Genomic DNA, 17,935 nt, shown 5'->3' with positions numbered 1-17,935 from the left:
GCCAGAACATATCATTTGTTCTTTAAATTTAATAACGACAGAATCATCATAAAATTCATTAAAACAAACAGAATATCCGTTCTTACTCAAACTAGAAACTGAAATCAAATTCCTTCTAATCGAAGGAACATACAAGACATTCTTTAAAAACAATGTTCTATTATTCTTAAAATTCAAAGCAATGTTTCCTACAGCTAAAACTACAACTTCAGTGCCATCTCCCAGAAAAATGTTCACTTTCCCTTTACTTAGCTGGCATGTTTCCTGAAACCCCTGCAATGAATTGCAGACATGATTAGTGGCTCCTGAGTCTACACACCATTGGTGTGTAGTCAACACCGCTAAACAAGTTTCAACAACCAATAAATGAAAAGGAGATGTACCTTGCTTTTTCTTGGCTAGCCATGTCGGACATTGTAGCTTCCAGTGACCAGGTTGCTTGTAGTGAAAACACTTACCTTTCGGCTTTTTCACAACACCATTTACACCATTAGCAGCACCATTGTTGTTCGACTTAACATTTTTCTTTTTCTTACCCTTTTTCTGGACAGATGAAGAAGCTCGCTCAATGTTAAGCACAACAGGTGCAGCTCCTTACTTAATAATAGTCTCAGCAGCTACCAGCTCATTCAGCAGTTTAGACAGAGTAAAATCCATTTTATTCATGTTATAGTTCAAACGAAACTGCTGAAAACTGGGAGGCAGAGTGTTCAAGACCATCTCAATCTGAGTAGCCTTGTCAACTTCAGCACCTAGAACTTCCATGTCATTCAGAAGACTCATCATCTTCAAAACATGAGTTCTTACTTGAGTTCCTTCCTCCATTTTAGAAGTCAGGATCTCCCTTAGTGCGTTCTGCCTTGCTGCACTAGTTTGGTCTCCAAACATCTCCTTGAGATTTTCTAAGATGTCATAAGTTGTATCCATTTTCTGATGCTGATGTTGCAAAACATTTGACATAGATGCCAAAATGTAACATCGCACCATCTCATCAGCTTTAACCCATTTCTGGTGAGCCTTAATTTGATCTTGAGTGGCACCTTCACCGGGTTTTTCAGGACACATTTCACTGAGCACAAACTTATATTCTTCTGCAGTAAGCAAAATGTCCAAGTTTCTTTTCCAATCAACATAGTTAGGACCCTCAAGCTTGTTTTGGGTTAGGATATTGGCTAAGGGATTGAAAGATGTCATTCTGTCACAAGATTATGCATAAAATAAAATTACAGCAATTCAACAATAATCAAAAACTGAATTTAAATCAAGATTGCATAATAACAATAATGACAGCAAAATTCATATATGCATCATAACATCCATGGACAGTAATCTCAATGGGAGAATTAAACTAAACATATGTTATGCATATAAAAGCAACATAAGATCAACATGTACCACTCGATGGGAGAAAACATGCCTCTTAAATATAAATGTGAAATTATAACTTCTAGTTTATGTCCCTAATTAATTTACTCAGATAGAGAGATAAATAAATATAGACAATACTAGAAGAGTTACAGTGATTACATCAAAACATATCATCTGCCGATGAGGAAGAAAATGTAAGTAATCACAACTAGAAACTCTTGAAATACTCACAAATTAATGGAAATAAACGAGCTGCTGGTTTACTAAAACATTCATGTTATCAAAACCAAAACTGCAGCAAGCATGTTCTAATTTGCGATAGAAAAATAACCTTACAAAAATCAGCAATAAACACCAATGTTCAGCCATGTAGCATTCTAATTATTGTCTTTTGCGCAGTCTAAAACAATACAATCTTATTGCAGAAACTCGCATGGCAAATCACCAAAATCACAAATGAAATTATGCATGACATTCGGATGAACAGCAGTGAACTTATGCACTTATATTTAAAAAATTCCAGCCATTATCACTCTTGATTTGCGATAATTAGAAGCATTCAACAATACAATATTATAATTGAAGCATTTGATGAAAACGACAGCCATTAACATCCTTATATGCAATATAATATTATAATATAATTGTGGTAATGTTAAAAAAACCCAATATGCGTGTTAACATCAATGAACATATGCATATTCATATAACAACTACAACCATTATCTCTTGCGTTTTCAAAATTGAGTCTCTTTAATCCAACACATATAACTCTTTTTCCATAACAAATCAGAAACGACAGTACAAATAATACCTCCAAACAAGTTTCAAACAAGGCTCTGATACCAATTGATAGAAACCATGATTTACGCAGCGGAAACAAATCATGATGAAACAAGCATGGAGGCAAGCCAAAACCATATGTAAAAGACTAACCTTTTTCTCTGCTGAAAACGCCCATAATATCCTACAATCTTCTGCTGTTTACCTCATCAATTTCCGGACTATGATTTCTGAGTGGGCAAAAAAAAAAAAAACAATCGCTAGGGTTTTGTCACTCTCTTTTCTGTTTCTAATATACCTCTCTTCGATGGGAAGAAGACCGCTTTCTTAGAAACTCTTAAGCGTATAATTTGCTTCAAGAAAAACCGATATAAGCGTGACTCTCTTTCCCTTAAAATGCTCATTTTAAATAAATTAGATTATCTATTTTTAATTAAATAAAATTTAATTAAAAACTAATCTATCATTTATTTAAAACACATAATTCATGTATAGTCCAAACAATTAAGGCATAGCAATGACCGCAGGAATAAAATTAACAAGGCTACTAATTATAATAAGAATTCATACAGGACCAATATATTCTCATTATAATTAATCACAAATTATACCACTAAAAATTCATGATTGAACTCCTTATTAATCTTACAATTCCATTACATAATAATTTATGTTTCCCACGTTAAGATTACAGATGTTATTTACATCAAACAAATTACTGACAATTTATTTGAGTAACAATAGATCTTCAAGATTGTCGCTTAACTTAATTCATGTGTCGGATAAAAATCCACCTGCAGGGTTTACACTATGAAACCTTATAAGCTTACTTAAAGTGCATCATCAATCTCTATACCGAGACGTGGATTCAATCATTATTTAATACATCGCAAACATAAAGCGTCTTTGTCCAACTCATCGAGTCTTATCGCTCCAATAAATGAAACTCACTCTTTAATGAATCAAAACACAAGACATTTTATATTTGCTCATATTAATTAAATTATGATTAAAAACATAAATCTTATTTCTAATGTCCTAGAGAATATGTTTTAACAGTCAGTACAAAACATCCATTCTCTACTTGGTCCAGTTAGTTATATATAAAATATACTCACACAATTATTATTAAATTATGCCGAAAGATTAATTTATCTAATGCAAATCTCCAATTAAATACAAAGAAATAATTGTTTATAGAATGACATCATACTAACATACTATTAAATTCACGCTTATGCATGGTTAATAGTATATCTCTATCAGGTAGAACCCAAGAGTCCCAAACTGTAGCTTTTAGAATGAAGTCAAAACTCTCAGTCTATGAACAAAAGTAAAGGGACTTTACATAGAAAGAACCACTTGGAAAAATAAGATTTTAGCCTAGGGTTTTGTTGAAGAGAAAAATAATGAGAGAGGAAGGTAGAAGAAGTGTGGTGTGCTTATGTGGGCTTGAGGGCCGACCAGGTCAGTGTTTAGAGGCCTTTTTTAGATGCCCAACTCTAGCCTAATAGACTTCTTAATTCAACAGGTCCAAACCAACCTAAGTGGGCTTAAGAATTGTTGGCTCATCTTCATCATCTTTAATATTAGCATGTAGATACAAACTAAAATGCATAGAAGATGTTGGAATTAACTTTGAAAAAGGGCTTGGCTTGTTTGCAGAGGTGGTGACCAAAGTTACAGTAGAGGCACTGTGTAATGCTGTTCTGATTCAAATTGAGAAAGAGGTGACCAAAATTATAGTAGAGTTGTGCAATCTAGGTCTAAGTGGTTTTACTATGGATTTTTGACAATTTTGTTTGGATTTTGTCAAGCCTGTGAGTAATTTAGTTAGGTTGGCAATTCCGAACAAAATTTCTAAATGTTTCCTAACTCGATTTTTCCAATCTTTCTACGGACTACTTGGCTAATGGAGATCAATTAGTTGAATTTGTCAAGAGACCAAGGCTTGTAGTTGAGGTTGGAGTTGGATGGATTTGAATCAACCATTGTATTTAAATGTTGTTTTTTCTTGAAATTTTTTAAAGGAGTTAGGAAGCTTTAGGAAGCTTTTTTTTTTTTTTTTTTACTAAGTGTTCAAAATGCCCTGTTCCAAGATCGATCCAGCTTTAGGTCTAATCGATCCATCTTACACTTTTATTTTTATTTTTATGAAATCTCATATGTTGAATCAAAGGCTTCCTTCATTTAAAAACCTAAAACTTGTTTCATGTGTTATAGAGAGAGACACAACAACAATCATCCTCTTTGATTCCTTACTTCTTTCCTATTTTGGGGTGGTTGCCAAGAAAATCCAACTTTCCTATTGTTTTCCAAACTGTTTTCAATGGATTTTCTTAAGAAAATAATGGGTTGATTCCTTACTTCATTCATCTCTCAATTTCTAATTTATTTGGGTTTGGGTAAAAACCCAATTTCTTCTTATGTGGATTCAAGAAGAGGTCAAGATCGAGCTTCGCGTGGACTCCAAGTGTGCTCTAGAAGAAGAAAGTGAGAAACTGAAAGTGGAAGTTACTAGTCAAGTAGTCCGAGAATGAAGTGTGCTCTAGAAGAAGAAAGTGAGAAACTGAAAGTGGAAGTTACTAATCAAGTAGTCCGAGAATGATTGGTAGTCTTGAGCTAGGTAAAACCTTGTATTCAGTTTTTGTTCTTCATAGTGGACATTTTCGATCACTTGTAGGCTCGTGGGTTTTTATCTCTTCTGAGGTTTTCCACGTTAAAATTCGGTATCATTGTCTCTTTCTCTCATTTTCTACTCTTTGATTTATTTTATATTTTTTATATCATTGGTTACTTAGGCATATATTTTGAATAGAAGAAAAATGAGTTGAAATAGGTGTTATCCATTGGATATCTTGAATCATTTTTCTATTCTTTTTGGTTAATGATATCTTACAGTCATTGGAAATGAGTTAATGAGAGAATTGCTCTTACGAACTTTCTATTCATTTTGGTTTAATAATATCTTGCAGTCATTGGAAATGAGTTAATAAGAGAATTGTTCTTGTGAATTTCATGCTTTGTTGAAAAGTTGTTGGAAGAGAAGTTTATTGACATTGAGAAATTCTAAGGTTAGGTAATTTTTGTTGGGAGATTTTTTTAAATTGTTCAACAACACTCATTCAGCCCCTCCCTCTAGGTGTGCTATCCATTATTGAGATTCACTTTTCAAAGCCTAAGATCATGGGGTTTTTTAGGGCCTTTTTATTTTTATTTTTTATTCAAGGCACTTTTCAGAGACGTTTAAATACCACTTTCTTGGTGTTCGATCCTAAAAAAAAAGTGGAGTTGAAAATTTGAAAGACTTCAGACTCATTAGTCTTGTAGAGGGGATTGTACAAGTTGCTAGCTAAAGTTTTAGCAAACAAACTTGAGAAAGTTGCAAAAAATGTGGTTTTAGATTTTCAACATGCTTTTATAGAAGACAGACAAATTTTTTTATGCAGTACTCATTGCTAGTGAAGCCATTGACCTAAGATTAAAGAGCAACACTTTTAGACTTATCTTGAAAATGGATATTAAGAAGACTTATGATCATGTCATTTAGGATTTCTTACTGACTAAAATGAGGTTTAGATGAAGATGGGTAAGGTGAATAAAATAGCGTATTCTACAACAAGCTTTTCTATTCTCATTAATGGAACTCTATTGAGTTTTTTTTCGAAGTTTTAAGGGTTTAAGGCAAGGTGATCCCTTATCCCCTTATCTATTCATCTTGGCTATGGAAGCTTTAGTTAGATGTTGATTAGAGTTAAGAGTAGAGGCTTCACTTTAGGATTTAAGGTAGGAAGAAGGGTGGAAAATGAGATAAAAGTGTCTTATCTTTTGTTTGCCAATTGTGATTAGTTAAGACACTTGAGTTGGATGTTTATATGGTTTGAGGTAGTTTCTAGCCCAAAAAATAATTTGGATAAGAGTGAGATTATTCCTATTGGAGGATAGCTAATGTGGAGTAATCAACCACGGTGTTGGGATGTAAAATAGGGAACCTACATGTTTCCTATTTAGGTCTTCCTCTAGGAGCCTCTTATAAATCTTCTAAGGTGTGGGATGCAATGGAAGAGAGATTTGGGAAAAGATTAGCAATGTAGAAAAGACAATACTTTTCTAAGAGTAGGAGACTTATTTTGATGAAAAACACTTTATCAAGTCTTTCAATTTGTTTCGTGTCTTTACTTGTCATTCTAACAAAGGTTAGTTCAAGACTTGAAAAGATCCAAAGAGATTTTTTATGAGGAGGTGGTGCACTAGAGAAAAGATCTCATTTGTTTAGTTGGAATCTATAGTTCGATTAGGAAAAAATAAGGAGGCTTTCGAGTTCGGAACCTTCTTGTCTTAAACAAGGTATTGCTTAGTAAATAGAATTGGAGATTTGTTACAAAAAGGGAGTCCTTATGGAAATAAATCATAATAGGGAAGTTCAAAAGGAAGGATGAGGGTTGGTGTTCCAGAGGGGTGAGGGATGGTTATGGAGTGAGGTATGGAAAACCATAAAAAATGAATGGGAGGGCATATAATGTAGATTTTGCTTTTTATTTGGGAATGAGATAAAGGTTAAATTCTAGAGAGACTTATGGTGTGATGATCAAACATTGAAAAAAACCTTCCCAAATTTATTCTCTTTTGTTGCTAACAAAGATGGATGGGTGGTAGAGGGTTAAGAGGAGGTTGGGAAAGGGGCTCGTTGAAGCTTCTGTTTTTCAAGGTAGGTTAACGATTGGGAGCTTATTGAAGTGGAGACTTTGTTTCAAAAATTACAATAGTCAGCAGTTAAAGGGAAAGCGAAGGGCAAATTGAGCTATAATGAATCCAAAAGCGACAAGTTTTTAGTTAGATCTCTTTATTTTTCCTCTTCTAGGGAATATAGAGAGCATTTTTCGACTAGTATAGTGTGGAAGACTTGGGCATGAGTGAATGTTAGTTTTTTTGCTTGGGAAGTGTCTTGGACTATAATTCTAACTTTTGATCAATTCAAAAGGAGGTGTTGGAATCTCCCAAATAGGTGTTACTTGTGTAAAAGTGAGGAGGAAATGACAAATCACTTTCTTTTGCATTATTCCAAAGCAAGAATGGCATGATAACTGATTTATACTCTATTTGAAGTGGGATAGGTTATGCATTCTTCAATTAAAGGGAACTTGTTGGGTTAACATGACTCTTTCATGGGTAGAGGGCCACTCACTTGTGTTTGTTGCGGACTTTTTGGAAAGAAAATAGTAAAAAGGCTTTTAATGATGTTGAGTGGTCTGACCAAACAATCAAATCCACTTTTATGTATACTTCTATGAATTGGACTAGTGTGTATATAGAGGACCACATGTCATCTATATTAGATTTTGTAGATTGGTTAAGCTTAAAGTAAGGAGAAGGTTTTTTTTTTTTTTTTTTTTTTGTTCCTTACCTTTATGCCTGTATTAAACATTGTTTGAATATTTCATGTATGCTATGCTACACCTATTATGGGAAAAGATTCAAGAATCCCATAATTTTAGGATGAGAATTGATTGTATATAGGAGATTATTTTTGATTGATTGTAATTGATCAGTTTGCACATAGATTCCTAGAATAGGCTAACCAATGTTTTGTATATATGTATCTTCTTCCCTTAAGTTGAGAGATTCAATATACAACAAATTTCCAAATACTCTATTCTACTCTGTTTTTCATGGTATCAAGAGCACCAAACCTGGTGACTTTGAGTTCTTCCAAGCGCTTCCGCAACCTAATTCCTTGTTACAGCCGCTGCCATGGACATCAACAAAATGGGATTGACATCATCTAAGGCTACCATAAAAGCTTTAGATCCCTTCTCTCTACACTCCTCGGGCCACTCAAGTATGGTACTTCTCTCCAAGGTACTTGAAGGAGATAACTACAACACATGGAGTTGGGCTATGAGAATTAGTTTGAGTGCTAAAGAAAAAATTGGATTCGTCATAGGTTCCATTAAGCCACCCTCTTCGACGAATGAACCTACACTTGATCTTGACACCATTGTGTCACCTCCACCTTCTACTACTCATCGTTATAACTGTATCAAGCAACCAACTGTCCAACTCCAAAAATTTTATCTATATCACACAGTCAAGGTTGCTTCCAACCAATCTTTTTCCTTGTGAGGTATGTGTCACCCTTTAACTCGGTATATTTCCTATGCATAACTCTCACCAAAATATCGGAACTTTTTTTGTGCCATCACCACTCTTGTGGAACCTACAACTTATGAACGTGCAATATTGGATCCAAAATGGCAGGAAGCTATGGCTGTAGAACTCCATGCTCTTCAACAAAATCACACTTGGACACTCACACCTCTCCCTTCTGATCATCATCCAATTGGGTGCAAATGGGTGTATAAGATCAAACATAACTCTAATGGCATAATTGAGTGATACAAAGCTCTGTTGGTGGCGAAAGGCTTCACTCAATGCGAAGGGATTGACTATAAGGAGACATTTTCTCCTATGGCTAAGTTAACTACAATTTGATGTTTACTTGTTGTAGTTGTTGTCCGACACTGGTCACTTCACCAAATGGATGTTCAAAATGCCTTTCTCCATGGTGATTTTCTTGAAGAAGTCTATATGCAACTGCCTCCCAGTTTTCATCGACAAGAGGAGACACCTATGGTATGCTGACTCAATAAGTCATTATATGGACTTAAACAAGCCTCTCATAGTTGGTTTCAGAAATTTTATACCACCATTCAACAAGATGGTTTCCATCAATCAAGGGTTGATTATTCACTTTTCACAAAGATTTTTGGTAATTCTTTCACAGATGTGCTCATCTATGTAGATGACATTATCATCACCGACAATTATGAGAATGTAATTGCAGCTCTTAAGAAGTCTCTCCACACCAAATTTCGCATCAAGGACCTCGTTCAATTACGATATTTCCTTAGTATTGAAATTGCTCGTTCTACTTATGGTATTTCAATATCCCAACAAAAATACACTCTTGATATCTTAGATGAAGCAGGCTTGCTTGGGGCCAAACCATTGTCGACACCTATGGAAGAAAATAATAAACTCCTATATAAATTTTCAAAAGTTCAATTTCTTTTCTTTCCTATATAAATTTTCTGTAATCAAACTGAACATTATATTATCTATATTTTTTTTAATTGGTTCATTGTAGTTTACCATATTTGTTTATGGTGTTAGATGAGGAGGGACTTGAAAGTACTGCAATCAGCTAACTTGGAAGAGCTTTTGGATTCATGCTCTCGAGTTATCCATGCAAAGAAACCCAAACAAAAGGTCCATCTTTTAGAAAGGTGCATTCTAATTCACCATATTTGCCTTCTTATTTATTTGGTAGGCTGGCTTCCCATATATGTTAAATGGTTGATGTCTGAATGTGAAGTAACTTAAATAGAACGACAAATTTTGGTAAAGATCTTCACAGTGTTCACTTCAGAATACTTCTATAAATAGTTGCAGACACATTGACATGACACGTTTGTTGAATCCAATTTTGACACCCAAAAGCATTTTTCGTTTTATTTGTTTTCGAAATGTGGAAAAGGTGGGTATGTTTTACATTTCCATTGCTGGAGCCACTCTTAATGTATTTCTTATTGTACGGTGTGACAATTCTTGAAGCTGATATGACATGTATTTTGGGTACTTTATCTTTGCTATTTTTAACTTTGAAACATATATATGATAAGTTCAAATAACCTTGATTTGCATGTGCACAAATGCATAAATAAGCAAATATGCCTCCATAGAACTCAAAGTCTACACATGCATTTCCATCTTCACATGGAGTTGTGCATTTGATTTTCCTCATCGTAGGTTGAAAGTTTACTCCTTGTAGTTCTAGCTGGGGGTATAACTAATAGAAGATCTTGAAGAAGAAGCTCTTGATTTCTATTATTGATTCCTAGATATTGACGAAGAGAATTCAATGGTTATTGATTTTTCTGAGCCTTCTAGTTGTTTTCAAGTTTTTGAGGAGTGATCGATTAAAATTTTGAAATCTCATTTTGATGAAGTAATCTTAAATGATATTGAAGGAATTTAGAAACAAAATAATGATACAAATCAAATGCTTGGAACTATAGCCACTCAAATGGATAGAATGCAAGAAAAAATAGATGATAATAATTTAAAAATATTTTCCATACCACAAGTACCTTCAAAAAACATGCTTAATAGAAACTTCCATAAAAAATCTGACTTATTGATGATGAACTTATGAAAAAACCATTAGAAATATCAACACTTTCCACTTCTAAAACTATCAATACCATAGAAAAGCCTTTAACATTAAAAATAGAACTCTCTTTCTTGGCATTCATCTTGCTGAAATTGAAAAAAGATTAAAGGGGTAGTTTAAATTTTATATGTAGTGGGAAAGAAGTCAGGGTTTATAGCTAAAGGATGTTCATAAGCTTCTGAGTGTACGTACATACATATGCACACACATGTTTGCTTGTTTTTTCACTTATCTATTTGTTTATTTATTTATATTTACACAGTTTAAAGAAGAGAAAATGTGATGGTGGTAAATATAATTTTATGGATCGGCTCTGGTAGCTGCATGTTTACCATCTGAAGTATGTTCTTTGTTTTTCTCCTCCCTCTTGTATCATGTTTCCTCTTTTTCATGTTTGATTATGTTTCTTCTGCGGTTACATCTCCCTTAGTTAAGGAAAGGTCATCTTGATTTGTCATTAACATACTTTCCTTTTTCTATTATATCACTAAGTTCTTTAACACATTACTCCATTGCAGTTTGCCCTTGTGTGTTTTTTTCTTGAGAGATACTTGTACTCCTACAGTTCTCTCTCCTGTGATTGATATGTCTTGAGTATTGCATCAGTAGCCATGATCCCAAGTTAGCCTTTTTCAGTGTTCAGGACACACCGAAAGAACTGCAAAAGCAGTTCTTCATGCATTTTTCTTAGCTCTGAACAAGTGTGATAATCTGAAAATAGTCAAGGACCTAAGTGTTGGTAAAGGGAGATAAGGGAGGAAAGGAAGAAACCTGGCTTACTGTCAGCCAATAAATTTTAATCGAAAACAAGAACATTTCTTTTCAATTAAAAAGCAATACACTAAGAAGGACAAGGATTCCATAAGAAAAAAGGAGAAAATAATTACAAAGATAGTAAATACAAGATTTTCAACTCCAAGCTAGGGAAGTAAAAACAGCCCCATTGTGAACCAGATGCATATGGGAGTAGAAAATGTTGATGTTAGATGCTTGGGAATTTTGGAGAAGGGACACAGTAATGCATTCCTGCCCTCATCCAAACTTACCTAACTTCTTTGGGATATTTTTCCCATTATGAACTAAGATTAACCATGTTGGCATTGTTAAATGAATACACTTGGAATATGAATGTCTTTGATTAATAGACTCTTTTTCTTGATCCAAGTGAAAGCAGTGTTTGCTGGTCTGTTCTGTTCAACTGTTTAGCCACCTTGTATAGTCATGCAAATAGGTATTTCAACGGTGTATCTTCTGATACAAGCCTTTTCATTGGAAAAATTACATCTTTCTAATAGGACTTGTGTGGTTTTGAAAAAGGTACATTGGTGCTAATGCATACCATATGTCAGATACATATAATGGATCAATATTTTTATTGTGTCAAATCTAGGAGGCAGCTACTTGCGATGCGGCCATAGATACAATAGATTATGAAATCGCCCATATTGTGTAGTGAGGAAAGCACTAAGGCATTAGGTTGAGCTTGCATGGGTGCTTACTCTTCCTAATGTTTTCTCTGTTTCTGTTGCAGATATTGGCACAACCCAGCAGCACCTTGGCATGAATTGTGGGACTCAACGGAGTGATAAGGTGGAGTATAACTATGGAAGTGATAAGGCTGAAAACTCCCACAATTCATGCTACAATAGTGGAGAGACGTTGAAAGATGAAGAAGTCTCAATGGCAACAACTTCCACCCGAAATGGTAGTTTGACTAGTTAAGGAATTATCAACAAACTGATTGAAGAAAATCCCGGATTCAATGGCACAACCCAGCAAAACCTTGCCTTCAAATGACCATGACTTCCCTTTCACTCAATGTTGGAAATTTTATTACTCTCAAACTCAGCCCCACAAATTATCCATTGTGGCATGAACAAGCCTTGGCCCTTGCTGAAAGCCAAGAATTGCTCGGTCACCTTACTAATGAAGATCCTGCTCCACCCCAATACACCATACCAGATTTCAATAATACCCCAACTGCAAAAACGTCTACACCAAGAAAGACCGAAGCATACATCGCATGGCGAAAAGCCGATCGTCTTCTTCGAGGTGGATAATTGGAACACTCTCTGAAGAAACACTTGGCCTTGCTGTGGGTTTGGATACAGCAAATGATGTATGGGAAGCATTGAAAAATGCCTACGCAGAAGATTCACAAGAACGAGAATTCACACTCAGGCAACAAGTAACATATCTTTGGAAAGAAGATGACAAAACAATTGGAGAACATATTCGAACCTTCAAAAGCTTATGTGACAGTCTAGCAGCAATTGGGAAACCAGTCCCAGACAAAGAAAAGGTATTTTGTCTTCTCACTAGTCTTGGTCCTCAATATGAAACTTTTACTACTACCATGCTCAAACCACCAAGACCATCATACTTTAAGCTTGTCTCACAACTTCAAAGCCTTGATCAAAGACGAAATTGGTTCTCAAACCATGCAAATGCCGCCCATGCAACCCCTCAAATGGCCTTCTACGAACAGCAACAACAAAGATATCCACAATTCTCCATAGGATATCAAGGTAACAAACAAAAATTCACTTCAACGGGAAGAGGATTTCAGGCACAACAATCAAAGGACCAGAATTGTGGCTACCTCTCTAGCCCAACGTCCAGCACTCAACAAAGACGACCTCCCCCACCTGGAGAGCGACGTATGACACCTGTTGAAAGAGACCTCTATCGTGAGGAAAAATGTCAATACTGTGGCATGGTAGGACATATTGCAAAAATATGTTGGTGGGTACCCAAAAGGCCAACACAACAAGATGACATACCACAAGCACTGGCAGCACTTACCTTGGATAACACAATTGCTAAAATGGAATGGACCTCAGACACAGGAGCCTCAAATCACATGACAGGTAAGCAAGGTATGTTAACTAATATTCGAAATTATTCTGGTTCAGATTCAATTCTTATTGGTGATGGATCTTCTTTACCAATTCTTGGTATTGGAGATTCTAGCATTAAGCAAAAGAACAAAGTCTTACCATGATGTCTTGCTAGTCCCTCATTTGAAAAAAAATCTACTCTCCGTGAGTCAACTAACAACTCAGTTTCCTGTTAATTGTGAATTCACTAATGTTGATTTTTGTGTAAAGGAACGACAAACAGGACACCCAATGATCACAGGGAGACGCAAGGGTGATCTCTATGTGCTTCCCAACTCACCGGAGCTCTATTTTTCTCATCGTTTCAAATCTGGTTTAGCAGACATTTGGCATCAACGTTTAGGACATCCCCAGTTTTCTGCTTTACAGTTTTAAAAAAATAAAGAGTTGATTGATGTTATTGGTAATGTCAAATCTGAACATATTTGTGATAGTTGCCAATTAGGGAAGCTTAGTAGATTACCTTTTTCTTATTCTAAACATCTAAGTTCTAGCATTTTTGAAAAAATCCATTGTGATTTGTGGGGACCTGCTCCTATTTTATATGTTGGAAAATTCAGATATTATGCATGTTTAGTTGATGATTTTTCTAAGTATACTTGGATAATTCCCTTACAACATAAATCTGATTTTGTAAATGCTTACTTAGCTTTTGAACAGTATGTCAATATACAGTTTAACAAAAAGATCAAGGTCTTTCACTCAGATGGAGGGGGAGAATTCATAAACTTCAAGTTATCATCTCACTTCCTTTCCACCGGAATTATACATCAGGTATCATGTCCATACACTCCAGAGCAAACAGGTATGGTTGAAAGACGACATAGGATAATACGAGAACTTGGAATGACCATGTTATTTCATAGTGGAGCTCCTCTGTTTCTATGGGTAGAAGTTTTTTCCACTGCTGTCTACCTAATAAATCGCTTGCCTTCATCTACTCTTAACTCTGAAACTCCATACTTTGCACTTCATGGCACTCATCCCGATTACACTTCACTTCATGTCTTTGGTTCCAAATGCTTTCCTTATACATGGGATACAAGGCAACACAAGTTCGATCCAAAAACTGTTCTTTGCATATTTGTGGGATATAGTGATAAACATAAAGGATACAAGTGCTTTCATCCGTCAAGCAAGAAATTTTTTATATCTCGCCATGTGGTTTTTGATGAACTTTTTTTTTCCTTATAAAAATACTCAGAACCAAAGCATGGTACCACCTACATCTCATGTCATAAGTATTTTTGACTCATGGTTGCCTCATATTAACTCCCCTCATAGTGTTGCAATTGAATCCCAACCATTAACCCCACCATGTACAAGTCCTCTCCCTACAATACCATTACTCACTTCAATTTCTAACTCTGTTGCAGGTTCCTCCACAAACGCAACATCACAACCTGAGACCACTGTGTTACCTTCATTGCAGGTTGAATTGTATGAGCAATCATTCAACACTCTCCCTAATGCCATCGAACCAAATCAACTCGGCTTGCAATCCCCAACTCATCAAAAGCAACCACCACAACCACAACCCGCACCTTCTATGATCACTCGATCTCAAAGAGGAATCATTAAACCCAATCCAAAATATGCCTTGACTTCCACCACCAACTCGACCAATATCCCTCGTGAACCTCACAACATACGCGCTGCTCTAGCTCACCCGGGATGGAAAGCAGGAATGGATGAAGAACTCCAAGCCTTGCATACAAATAAAACTTGGGTGCTTGTTCCACGCACCTCAGACATGCATGTTATTGGTTCAAAATGGGTATTCAAACCAAAACTCAAACCTGATGGTTCATTAGATTGCCTCAAAGCTCGTGTTGTGGCCAAAGGGTATCATCAAGTGGATGGTCTGGACTACACCGAAACTTTCTCTCCAGTCATCAAACCTGGAACTATTCGAATGGTCCTCACTATAGCACTTGTTAAAAAATGGCCCATACGTCAACTTGACGTAAAAAATGCATTCCTTCATAGTTTAATTTCAAAAGACATACACATGGAACAACCTCCAGGAATGGCTGATCTCGAACATCCAACACATGTGTGCAAGCTTCAAAAGGCTCTCTATGGCCTCAAACAAGCACCTCGTGCTTGGTTTGATCGGTTTAGTGCTTTTCTTCTTAAATATGGATTTTTTTGTAGTCTAGCCGACCCATACTTGGTTATTTTTCACTCTAACCTTGGACCACTAATTCTCCTACTTTATGTAGATGATATACTCCTCACAGGTTCCTCCATAGCTCTAGTATCAACCTTCATTTAACTCTTGAGCTCTGAATTCGCGATGAAGGACTTGGGCCAAATTCATTACTTCCTTGGCATCGAGATCTCGCAAACAGCCGATGGCCTTCACTTGTCCCAATCTCACTATGCTTTTACCATCCTTGAGAGAGCCAACATGGTCGATTGCAAGCCTATGAGCACACCTCTTGAAGCCAAAACCAAGACATCGCCAAATAATGTCTTGCTAGAAGATCCGAGTTATTTTAGAGGACTTGTTGGTGCTTTACAGTACCTCACCCTCATGAGACCAGATCTTTCCTACAGTGTGAATTATGCATCACAATTCATGCATGCTCCCACTCTCGTGCATTTAAAAATGATTGGGCGGGGTGTCCAACCACACGACGATCCATCACTGGCTACTGTACGTTTCTTGGAGGAAATCTCATCTCCTGGTGTGCAAAAAAACAACATACAATCTCTCGGTCGAGCACCGAAGCGGAATATCGGGCCATGGCACATACAGCAGCTGAACTCACATGGATGTCCTTTATTCTTAACGATCTTCACATTCCGTTGGCATCTACACCAACTCTCTACTGTGATAACACAAGTGCTCTTCACATGACAATAAATCCGGTGTTTCATGCTCGTAGCAAACACATCGAGTTGGATTACCATTTTGTGCGTGAACGAGTTGCACTTGGACTTCTCGTTACTCAACATATCTCCATCGAAAAGCAAGTAGCAGACCTCTTCACCAAACCAATGTCAAAGGCTGCACTTAGTAACTTTCAAACCAAACTTTGCCTCCAACCCCGGCACAATTTGAGGGAGGGTATTGGCACAACCCAGCAGCACCTTGGCGTGAATTGTGGGACTCAACGGAGTGATAAGGTGGAGTATAACTATGGAAGTGATAAGGCTGAAAACTCCCACAATTCATGCTACAATAGTGGAGAGACGTTGAAAGATGAAGAAGTCTCAATGGCAACAACTTCCACCCGAAATGGTAGTTTGACTAGTTAAGGAATTATCAACAAACTGATTGAAGAAAATCCCGGATTCAAAACAGAGCATATCTTGTAGATTTTAAATACTTATCTTGTAGATTAAACAGAGAAAATCCCGGATTCATTATCTCAGCTTTCTGGTGTTTAAATAGAGGAAGTGGTCCTCTGTATGTATTTTAAGAAATAAGAAACAAGTTGTTACACCTCCAGCCGTGTTCACGTTTACACTCACTCCTTCCTTCTTCTGTTTTTTTCAATTTTCTTCTGCGGATGGTGGAGCCGGTGTTGAAGGCAGCTATGTATCCTTCGTTTGCTGGTTAATTTGTTGTCATTATCATTGGACGCTGGTAGAACTAATTTGGACATTTGATTAGTTTATGGCATGTAAGCTGATAAATCTCAATGGTCTAGCTGATGGCCTGATCCCTGGTGCCAACATAACAAGAGGGTGAAAATTGTATGTTGTATGAAGAGGGCATGGGTGTCTTGCTTTGATACAAAGTATATGACACAGCAACACCCCCAAAAAATTGGATGGACAAAGAGATGGTGGCACAATCTTACTTGGATCCGAGGTGCCAAATGTTGCAAGGATAAATGTAAGTCCGTCCTTGTTGTATGGGACTTTGAAGTAGCCCACCGGTTGAATGCTTTCTTTTCACCAATGTTTACATTTGCTTTCTATCATTCACTCTAGGATAGTGTATAGTGTCTTCATTTAGTGTGCCTAACAGGACAGCCTGAATTACTTGGTGCTTTGTTTTAGTTGACACGCACCGTAGGCAATACTTAGCTAGGCTTCCTCTGTGTTTCTTCCAGATACTACTGGATGTTGTTTCAGTCTTCAACATCGTTTCTTCTCTCTCTCAAAAGGAGCAGTCTGTAAAATTGACTCAAGCAGGAATTGAGGTAGGTTTTGCAGCTCTATACATTTGGCAAATTCTCTTGGTAAATATCTTTTTGTTGTTACCCTTTGGCTCAAAAAAAGAAAGAAGGCAACTAGCTTGGACCGAAAGAAAAAGAAAAAAAAAAGAATCATGTAATGTTAATCCCATTTCTAACTTATTAAATTAAGAGGCAGGTCCTGTCCCAAGTCTCAACCACAGAAGCTTGAGAAGTTTGATAAAGTTGAAAGGTTTAGGGCATGAGATCATGGATGACGAATCCTAAGCTAGCTGGAATCCATTGAATTTTCCAGTGTTCCAAGGACTTTCAAAGGGCCGATCTCCATTTATTTTATGTTTATCTATTCCACGGCTCTTCATTGATTAGGATATATATCTAGATTGTATGATTTTTATAGTATGGTCAACCAAAAATAATGTTCAAAAACAGTGTAAGTGGCCCATTCACATGACCACCTACACATATAATTTTAAATTTGTGGCTCCACTGCTGAC

General features: G+C 36.3%; 1 protein-coding gene across 1 annotated transcript; it reads right to left on the bottom strand.

Moving 5' to 3' along the window:
- Window positions 1-594: 594 nt before the first annotated feature.
- LOC132254869 (uncharacterized) lies at window positions 595-1,203 on the bottom strand. The gene has a single exon (XM_059741623.1). The coding sequence runs from the start codon at window positions 1,192-1,194 to the stop codon at window positions 595-597; it is 600 nt and encodes a 199-aa protein (XP_059597606.1). The 5' UTR covers window positions 1,195-1,203.
- Between the last annotated feature and the right edge of the window lie 16,732 nt (window positions 1,204-17,935).

The sequence above is a fragment of the Vitis vinifera genome, chromosome 2 (genome assembly GCF_030704535.1).
Source record: "Vitis vinifera cultivar Pinot Noir 40024 chromosome 2, ASM3070453v1".
Classification (NCBI taxonomy): domain Eukaryota; kingdom Viridiplantae; phylum Streptophyta; class Magnoliopsida; order Vitales; family Vitaceae; genus Vitis; species Vitis vinifera.
This window is presented reverse-complemented; position numbering and strand designations above follow the sequence as displayed.

What these genes read in the sequence shown, in the direction of transcription:
- LOC132254869 (XM_059741623.1), bottom strand. Translation starts at nt 1,194, where the DNA reads ATGACATCTTTCAATCCCTTAGCCAATATCCTAACCCAAAACAAGCTT.